General features: G+C 35.7%; 1 protein-coding gene across 2 annotated transcripts in view; it reads right to left on the bottom strand.

The window, feature by feature from the left end:
* Positions 1 to 330: 330 nt before the first annotated feature.
* Positions 331 to 11088, bottom strand: part of rcan3 (regulator of calcineurin 3) — a 38091-nt gene continuing 27333 nt past the window's right edge. For both annotated transcript variants that reach the window (XM_016268594.1, XM_016268603.1), the window contains 3 exons: positions 5536 to 5709; positions 3934 to 4105; positions 331 to 1787 (listed from right to left, as the gene is read on the bottom strand). In XM_016268594.1, the coding sequence (XP_016124080.1) occupies positions 1633 to 1787; positions 3934 to 4105; positions 5536 to 5709 (501 nt within the window). In that variant the 3' untranslated portion in view covers positions 331 to 1632. The remainder of the gene's footprint in view (positions 1788 to 3933; positions 4106 to 5535; positions 5710 to 11088) is intronic.

Below are 11088 nucleotides of genomic sequence, written 5' to 3'. Positions count from 1 at the left end.
CATTTATAAAGTCACATGAACATCACAGTTATTTGCTTGCATTATTTATTTTTAATGTGATTACATCATCATGACATCACATTTAAAAATATGACTGAATATCACTCAATATTTAACTGGATTTTCTTTCTTTGACTAAAATGTGACTTTTTATAAGGCTAATTTAACCACCATCTTTACAAGCCTCTCTTCAATCCTCAATCTGATGGCCAATCGTGGCATTCTACTTCACTGTCTGTACATTATTACTAAAACACATCTTAAAATGACATTTTCATCCATCCATTTTCATCTATTATTACCATTTTGGTATGAATTAACACAGTGGAGGTTTATAAACCAAAAAAATAAAAAATTAGGATTTTGCGAGACACAAAAGAACTGGGATAAGAGAAGAAATTTCCATACAATATAAGTCAAAAGGCACCAAAACGGTTTGGTTGCCAAGATTCTTCAAAATAACTTATGTTCTGCAGAAGAAAGAACGTCATACAGGTTTGAAAGTAAATGAGTAAATGATGACAGAATTTTCATTTTTCGGATTTTATGATTTGATCTGTCAATGCAAAATACACAACTTAATTAACATTGATATGACAGTAGTCAAGCGTTGACACAGTGGTTCTGGGCCAAGTCGCTTGGCACATTGTTTTTCATTTCGAAAATTGAGCATGTCAATGTAGATTCAGTAAATCTATGAAGATATGAAAAACCTTGCAAAAAAACCCCAATGCAAGTGGTGCAGAAGCACGCCAAACAGAAATGGTGTAAAACTAAGACCCAAACCATGTGCTTTTTCCTAATTGTTTGTCTGGCCTGCAAGTGAATGATGTGCTATACAAGTACAAAACGTTGAACTTTACGCCTGACAACTGTTTCTTTGCTTTCCAAGGACAATCACAAGTTGCTTTAACATAGAGTGTAAAATACGCCAGTTAGCATGCAAAAATGTGTGCTATCAAATACACAGTAAAAATAATACACATCTAACTTAGTAAACACCCTCTCGTCATAACCAACATGACAGAAACACTTCAGTCGACACCTTCGTTCTTACCATTTCCATTAAACAACTTGTCATCCCATTCTAGCATGGTATGAACAGGCATAAATACGCACACGTCACAATCCCAGCGAGCAGCGCCACCTCTGCAGGTGTGCCAACCTGACTGATATGGAGATAAACGCGGACACGGCTGTCGAGAGAGAAACAGAAAAAGCAGAATGGGTCTGCTTCCTTTTTTAAAGCATTATTTTCTTTGATGATCAATCAAAGTGACAAACAGTAACAAAGTTTACATGTAACCTACTTCTACGACTGTTAAAGACAATTACTGCTCTTCAATGCGACAGTACAATGACTTTAAATGAGAGAATGAAAGTGTTATGATTGTGAGAGGGGGGTTGCAAGCTCATCGCCCCCTGGCTGTCCCGTGAGGCAGCAGTGAGACAGTGTGTTCAGTCCACGAGTCCAGTTCAGAACACCACACGTCACCTGTGCACAGAGCACCCCTCCAAATCCATCCATTTCTTAGTTTAGCTTTTTTTGTTATTGAAATAAAGCGTGCCTTTCCCTGGATGAGAGAAAGAGACACACAGAGAGAGAAAAATGTGTAAAGTGTGCCAAAGGTTTTAGTTGTAGACTTTCGGGGGACCGTCGGGGCGTCTGGTCTGGACAATCTTGGTTTTTGGCTGGGCTTCTTCCTCATCCTCATTTTCGCTCTCACACACATGGACCACCACGCTAGGAGTGGACTCTGTACCCGCATGCAGCTCGTACTTCTCACCTAAAGAGACAGATAAAAGATGAAGAACTTTTGAAATCAATTGACACACTAAAAAAACATGCAGTTTGTTTTAGAACTCACGACTTCCTTCCCAGCCAAATATGTCCTGAATTTAGCTATGAACTTCTTGATCATTGGTGAAATCCATTCTGTGGGTAGGACATTTTCAACTTTCACGAAAACTCTAGTACAAATACATTCCCGAACCTTTTACACAGGTCATGTTTGCATTGTCTATTGAACCAAATGTTGACCTATGAAATACTGACAACAATCGCAAAAAATGTTAAACAAGAACTACCCAAGAACAAGAATTTATCCATGAGAAAAAAACCTTCTTTGCATTGCTTGGACAAACTGTACAGCTAATGTAAATTATTAGATCTATCTATCTATCTATCTATCTATCTATCATCATTAACAACAACAACAACAACAACAATATAGCCTTAGAAAAGCAGTCGGTTTAACTAGTGACAAGTATTTTTTTGCATCTAGTTTAACATGGTGCTCCTCTAAGAACAGCCAGTGGGACAGACTTCACCTCCTTAGTGATTTGATCCCGTTTATGTTAAATAAACATAATACTAAGCATGTTTGATCTTATGGGCTTGTTGCTATAACGGCAACTCTTATGAGATTCAAAGAGCGGAACAGTCCAGGATTATGTCATATCATCAACAATTCAAGCCAGATAACTTAATCCAGATATGAAGAATAGTGCCCATAACATTTTGTGCTTTTCTGCATCAGGTGAACATTTTGTAGATAAATGTCTTCTCACTAAGAAATTATATGATATTTGAAAGCCATTAAAAGATTACAACTGTTAGTAAAAAAAGATAGCACTACTGTTGAGAACACACAAACACTGAGAAACAGAATGAGGGTTACTATAGTAACGAGCCAACCAATAAGAGGTGATAAGAGGTTTGTCATGGCAGGAAGTCAGTGTGTGTGTTGTGATATGTACCAGCAGGGGGTGCAGACACAGCACACATGAGGAGGAACATCTCAAACAGTTTAACACTCCATTTCTGTTTACTGCTGCCACCTATTACAGTTCAGTTTTTAAACACAATTGATCACCAACCACACATTAACACATTTGTTGATAACATATATTATCTTTTACAATACAGCATCCTATCCTAATACAATTTTAGCCTTCTTGCCATTTTAATTCATAATACAGTAGAGAGATATCAGGAGATGGTGAAGAAGATGGAGGAATGGGATCTGAAAATGTGACACCAAAAATTATTTGAACACTAAAGTCACATTTAAAAATGTATCATTGCCATTGAATTTGATCAGGGATTATCAACATTTTCCAATGCAGGGACCCCCCACATATCAAATGCTTCAACTTCTCAGTAACACTGTATAATAACTTTCATGAAATCAAGTCAATAAGGTTGATACTATTCAGTAAGGACACATTAAATTGATCACAGTAAAGACTTTTACATAGTTGCTTTCTTCTTTCAATGCATTTTAACATTAAATTTGAACATATATGAAAATAGAAAAGAGTTATTTAAAATTGTAATAATATTTCAATAGATCACTGTTTTTACTGTATCAAATAAATGCAGCCTCGGTCAAGACATTTCTTTCAAATACATTAAAAATTCTTACACTGATAGTGTAGTTTCTCAGTTTACCATTACATATCCTGGATTCATTGCATCCAGTGCCTGACAGAAATGAACATTTTAAGGTTTATACACTCAGAGGCAAACAAAATAAATCTATAGAAGAAACTGATATACTTATATATAAATATATCAGTCCCCTTTAAGATCTTTTTATATTATATATTATCAGTTGACAGCTCCCAGCATAACATAAATAAAAAAATTAAATAAAAAAAAGATATAAACAAAAAAACACTCTTCACAAAAAAAGCACAAGCATACTTTTCAAGAAAATATTTTAACTTCAAATGCTTTTGGGGTCAGTTTATCAAATTAAAAAAAGTTTATATTAAAATTATTAAAATTAATGTTTGAGTCAGTGAGGACACATACATTTGGTCCAGATGGTTACAAAACGTACACTCAGCACAGTTTGTTTGTATGGATGGGAGTAAGTGGCATATGCTTGTATCATCATGACTGTGTGTGTCTTGTGTGTTTTGTACCTGGTCCCAGTTTGGCCACAGCACACAGCAGGTCGTAGTTGGTCACTGGTGTGGCATCTTCACTCTGGCTCCATCCCACAGGTGGGGATGCAGGTGGAGAGATGAGGAACTGCTTGACAGGTTGAGGTGGGGCAAGGTATGTCTTGTCCACATCGTCCCCTGAATTCTGCACCTGCGGCCAGAGAGGAAAAAGATGAGGTAGTAAAGCACAAAACAAGACTACACAAACAAAGAAAAAACTGCTCTAACTCTCCTTTTAAATTAAATACATCCTCTAAGCTAAATATAGCACAGTTCAGGCCCAGATCTAATTGATTTGAAGGAATACTCTCACTATAGTTACATCTCTCTGAAGGAAACAGGCTATTCTTTTACTGTTCGAAAGACACACTGTGTCCTAGATCATATCTGCACTTCCACACAGCAGCACACAAATACACAGAATCATTGTGAACACTTTTTCAGTGTTCTGAATAAAACACGTGGAGCACATTTACTGCATAATGATTCTAGAAATATAATTGTGTCTGTCTGATTTCACATCATTAATAGCAATGGTCTCCACAGTGTGTGTGTGTGTGTGTGTGTGTGTGTGTGTGAGACTGTGTGACTATCCCCAGCTGACAGACCTCTTGAGAGCAGAAATTAAGAACTAAACTCTCCTGTTCACTCGTCTGGTCTCCTGCTAATGTTACACTGAGAGTCCCGAGATCTCAGCTCATGTTGCTTCCTATAATTGTCCTATAAATTCTTATAATTTTCTTCTAGTTGTCAAAGACAATGTGTTAAATGAATCAAACACCTTATGCACCTTGCTTGATTCATTATGTTACTATGTTACATTATGTACAAACTTGCCATGCCCTCCCTCGTTTACATCTGCTGTTGTAACAAACTAAATTTAAGTAAGAGAACATGCTATGATTATCTGTTTGACTTTTTTTTTTTTGTATGTATTTGCTTTTGGGTATTTTTTGAATGTTACATTTGAAAATGCTCCAATAAACATAACATACAAAAAAATACAAAATAAATCTACCTTTGTGTTCAACATAAAAAAACAAATAACATAACCATATGAGTTAGAACATGGGCTATATGCAAACTTCAGGGGAAAGCAAAATTATGAAAAATAATAAATGAATATGAATGAATAAAGACTTACATTGCCAGTAAGTTTTTTTTTTTAAGAAATTAATCATTTTATTTAGATTATTAGATTAGATTATTAATAATATAGAAATTAAAGGAATTTTATTTTTTTTATAATCTTTCACAATATCACTGTTCTTACTGTATTTTTGATTACATAAATCCAACCTTAAAATGAGATTTCAAAATATATCTTACTGACACCAAACTTTTAAACAGAATTGTATATTTCAGTCGGTTTTGGAAATATATCTTTATAGCATTTGAATATAGTGCCCAAGTCATATGGACTGATTTTATGATGTTATTTTGTGCTGTTTTGGAGTTTGACAGCTCCTGCATACAGGTTTGGAACGACATGAGGGTGAATAAATTATGACAGAATTTTCATTTCTGGATGAACTATCCCTTTAATGAAGAATTAAACATAATAAAAAGTAAAGCACTGACCTGTGCGAAGTACAGTTTTAGTTTAGTGCCGCTGAAATCGGATTCATGGAGCTCGATGCGTGCGCGTGCAGCAGCCTCTGGAGTACTAAAGCTGATCCGAACTCTTCTGAAACTCTTGAACATCTGGAAGGTCGTCTGATCATCATAGATCCTGAACAGAGCCTCAAACCGCTCCTGAGGAGAATCACAAACAAAACACAATTCAGAACTGCTTTGGTTTTGAATTAAATAACTTCACATCTACTGTAAACTTTTGCAGTGTGTAATTTCACGATTCTGCTGATGTTTTAAGCATCTGTGTTATTATAAAACTAGCATCATGCTCTCCTGTGCCCTAGAGGCATGGTACAGGACCCAGCAGTGCTGATTTGGATGGTTTTGAATAGAAGGGGGCAGGTGAAATAGTATGACCTTAACTGTGCTGATGGAGCAAGTAAAGACAGAACGGTGACGGGAAGAAAATAAAACAAAAGGTTCATTCAAGGATACTAGAACAAGTTCTAGATTTACACCACACATTGTCTATATTCACTATACTGTTGTGATTAATTGGTGTGGCTAATTAACTGTTGTTTAAGATATAAATGTGATGTTTGTTTTGATATAAATTAGATTTTAAGTCTGCAGCTCCTGTGCTAAAGTGCAAAATCTAACATTAATTTGATAACACAAAACAAAAATTCATAATAAAACAAAAGATCTGATGATCTTTTTTGCTCTCTCATGTTTAATTTCTATGAATAAAACTACTATCTGAATAAATTGAATCTGAAATTTTAAGAAGAAGAAGAATTTTTGTTGTTCATATGCAGCATTGTCCAGTTTGTGTTTGCATTTCAGTGGTTCTGTTCCCACACATAGAGAAGGTTTGTTTTGAACTCAGGCACTGTGTAACTAGAGGCGATGTGTCAATCACTAATTCATGCACAGCTCTGAGTGTTTCCTGCAAGCGGTGTAGACTTACACACTACCTGGGTGGAAGGAGTGGACATCCACCTTCATGACACACCAGCTTTTTGTGTGTTTGTGTGTGGCATGTAAAATAAACACCAGCTAGAAACATCATGATTTTACAAACACTGGTTAATGTTGGTATTTCCATGCTGTTCACCTGCAAAACTGATTAAGCTGATTAAGCTCGTCAATCTGCATAAACCAGTATACAGGTTTGGAACAACATGAGGGTGAATAAATGATTTCATTTCTGGATGAACTATTCCTTTAATGAAGAATGAAACATAATAAAGATTAACATGCTGACCTGTGCAAAGTAGTTTTAGTTTTGTGATGTTGAAATCAGATTTGTAGAGATAAGGACACACCATTAAGTGGGAGAACTTGCACAATTGGTGGCTGACTAAATACTTTTTTTCCCCACTGTACATGCATAAATGAATAAAAATAAATAAATAAATAAATAAAAATAAATACTGATAAAAGTATTGATGCTAGAGGAGTATAATATTACAATTCTGGCCTATACAGATAAGATAATTATTTTCATATTTTCATGGTTGACATTAAAATTATATACTACTTTAACAAAAGAAATTAAAAAATAATCACTAAAAGCTATGTAGAGATAAGGACACACCATGATGACCTGCTTCTACATTCAACTGTAAAATATGAATGCATACATGCATAAATGAATAAAAATAAATAAATAAAAATAAATACTGATAAAAGTATTGATGCTAGAGGAGCATAATATTACAATTCTGGCCTATACAGATAAGATAATTATTTTCATATTTTCATGGTTGACATTAAAATTATATACTACTTTAACAAAAGAAATTAAAAAATAATCACTAAAAGCTCAATTCAAATGTACAGTATGAACAATGGATAATTATTTTGAGTTTTACAAAAAATGTCATTTAACAGTATTAGTTAAATAATTAATTGATTTAATTACTAATTAAATAACTACTTGTTTTTAAAGATTTTATTTATTTTGTATGGTATCGATATGTTGTGCATCCCTAATGCAATTTCATTAAGAAATTACATACAAAATATATAAATATATGATTGTATCTATTATGATGGCCCAGCATCAAAAGAGAAGAGCTGAGGCTTTTTTCTCTCTTTCTCTCAATGTGTTGCTGGTTGATGGACAGACACTACAGCGAAACTTCAAAGATCACATCAGCATCCAGTAAACACCTGATACCAACATTTCACAGGTAGGAAACAGGCTCCTTTTCAAAGCAGCATCGCAGATAAGTGATAAGGACACTGGTGTGATGTAAGGCCTATGTAACTCCGTTATGCAACAGCACAGGTGTGTGTGTGTGTGTGTGTGTGTGTGTGTATTGGTTCACTTCACACCTCTTCCAGTCACATGCATTATACACCTTTTACCTGCCTGGAAAGCATAAACAGGTGGCGACACATGAGATCATTGTGGTCAGCTTTGATGGAGGGCAGAGAGAAATATTTACAACTACTGATGGACAACCGCAATCTGGAAGAAAAAAAAAAAAGTGCACACCCCAACAGAACAGAAAAAGCAAGAGTTAAAATACTTAATTAGGCTGATTAAAATGATAATATGATATTCTTTTTTATCACTTCAAAATTAAAAGAACCATCTAATTCATTTAGCTTTTTTTATTTGAATGCAGCCAAGTGAAAGCAAAACAAAAACTTTCTATTATTTCTCAGTAACCTGTAGTCATTTTTGATGGAATGTTTTGAAGATGTTTCTATTCCTCTGAGGAAAACACATCTGGCTAGTGAGGTCAAGCATTAGTCCAGGACTGCCCATGTATGAAGTTGAACTCTGTACAAAGTATTTCAGAGAAATGGAATGCATATGGCTTTGAGATTTAAACAGACTTGGGACAGAAATTCCCACATCAAAAAGAGTCAGACAAAGAGTCATAGAGAGGTAGACTAGAGAGATTTAGAGAGGTGACACTCTAAATAAGTCCTCTAAAAGCCTCTAAAAAGAAGTGCCAGAGAAACTCACAGAGACTTATACTGAGAGAATGATTTGAGAGAGTCAGTAAAGACAGACTGAGGAGAGTACAATAGGTGTGGACTATCTGACTGAAATCTATTGAATTGTTTGTAAACTGCAGGCAAAAACACATATTTTTTTCTGTCTGTGATATACAAAGTACAGTTGTGTATAAAGCTGACCACATTCACTCATTTCTGCTCATGTTGCATTCAATATGTAATGAATGGTGTAACAACTGATGTGTATGAGTTCAGTTCTACTATCTTTATAATTCTCAAAAACTTATAAATATAAGAAATTCTATAGTATAGTTTAGTATAGTTTTAACACTGAATATTAATAATGTAAATAACTGAGATGGTAACTGTGATTTCTTTTCTAAACAGAGGAAGCATTTTCTTTTCAGCCAAACAGCCATTGTTGCAAAGTGGACTTAAAAATTAGAGAGTAAAACACATGGAAAAATTAGTTAAAAAAACTTAATTAGGCCATGTTTTCTATGCTGTTTTCACTAAATCAACAAGAAGAATTGTATTTTCCCCTATGCAACAATATAATAATACACAATGATAAAAAGCAACATTTATGTATACAGTATGGAAAATACCAGTCAAGAGACTACTGCCTAAATAAATATTGTCAGCTAAATTATTGTGAATATATCACAATAATTTGTATTTGATCACCAGCCCTAGTACACTGCACTGCTCAGTGTACTTATATTCTTGATCTCATACTACAGTCTCCTCAGAAAGTGACTTTAGGACAAACTCCAAATATACTGAGTATATTATACTCAATATAGAAAGCCATTGAAAAAAGTGAGAATGTCACAAGAATCTGGGGCATATGGTGCACCAGGATGCTAGCATGATTTTAGGCTGAGAATAGAACCATAAATAATTAAGAAGATTAAACGAGTGGAGAGATGTTTTTAATTACCCTGCTGATGTTACACAACCCTGACGACTAGCCGCCAATCAAAGTGCCCTCGGGTGATACAGACTGGAGAAGGATTCAAAGAATCGCTGTATTACAACTACAAATTTCTAAATATAGACAAAAACACACACTAAACTCGACAGATGGACAAATTTTATTACATTTCCCCATAGAGACCATATCACATCTGGTTTCCCATAATTCAGTTGCTCATTGTTTGGCCTGTCAGTGAATAATGAGTGAACTTTTGCTGCCTTAAATCAAGTCTTTGTCCAAAAAGTCTGGAAACAGGAGGACCAACCCAGAAAACAATCTAAATGTTATCATAATGTCACACATGAGTCATTCATTCATCCAAGCAACCGTTCTGTGCATGAGGTGCCAACTCGCCAGGCACAAAACAGTTTTGCACAAAAGAAGCTGACCCCTGACCTTCTGTGACAGGAAATCTCTGTAAGTGGCAGAAGCGATTCATCACAAGTGCTATAAATGCATAGGGCACTGTGTTTTCCCTCAGCGTTATCAGCACTGAGTTAAACAACAACAAATACTGTCACCCTGATTGGCTCTGGTGGAATTGGTGCCATCATTCAGGTCAGTTGTGGTTTTTATACTAGAATCAATGGTAGGGAACAAATCCAATTTACAGACCTGATGAAAAAGCCCCGGGGGATTTTCCAGAGCTCAGAGATGGGTGCTGTGATATTCATCCCAGAATTCCATGCCCTTAAGGGAATTTCTGATATCTGTAAAACCTGTGTTGACTAAGCAGACTGATTTCTTACTGTGTTCAGTGGAGTTCTTTAATATGGAATTCGATCAAGATATTTATAGAATGGTATCTGACAAATGATGAATATGAAAAGCTTGCCTTGCCCTTATTTTTGTGGTGATCCTCCTTGTACTACCAAAACAGCACTGACCTCACCTGCCAAGTCATGGACTCTACAAGACCCCTGAAGGCATCCTGTGGTATTTGGCACCAAGACGTTAGCAGCAGATCCTTCATGTCCTTAAGTTGCGAGGCTGAGCCACCATGGATTGGACTGGTTGGTCCAGCACATCCCACAGATTCTCAATCAGATTAACATCTGGAGAATTTGGAGTTCACCTTGACCTCTTCATTTTGTTTCTTTAAACCATTCCTGAAAAATGTGTGCCGTGCAACAGGGCGTAATATCCTGCTGAAAGAGGCCACTGACCATCAGCACTCTGTCCAGTCTGCACCTACACAGGCCCATTATTAAAATTGATGCCACATAGACTTCCACCATTGATGAGCCTTGGACACTCTACATGCTGTCACCAATTTGTGGTTTGTCCCTTTTCAGGCCATTTTTGATAGGTTCCCACAAATGCTGTCCAGGAGCACCCCACAAGCCTCGTTGTTTCAGAGATGCTCTGACACAGTTGTCTAGGCCACAACAATTTGGCCTTTATTAAAGTCACTCAGATCTTTATTCCTGCCCGTTTCTTTTTCACCAACACACTGACTACATGAACTGACCTTCACATATGACCTTGTTAGGAGATGATTAAGGAGCCTTGTTAGGCTCATCAGTATATCTATATCTATATATATATATATATATATGAATGAATGAATGATGCATTTATATAGCGCTTTATTGTGTATT

This window comes from Sinocyclocheilus grahami, unplaced genomic scaffold, assembly GCF_001515645.1.
Source record: "Sinocyclocheilus grahami isolate Dianchi unplaced genomic scaffold, SAMN03320097.WGS_v1.1 scaffold4.1, whole genome shotgun sequence".
Classification (NCBI taxonomy): Eukaryota; Metazoa; Chordata; class Actinopteri; order Cypriniformes; family Cyprinidae; genus Sinocyclocheilus; species Sinocyclocheilus grahami.
Note: the sequence above shows the minus strand (reverse complement) of the source record. Positions and strands in the feature narration are given on the sequence as shown.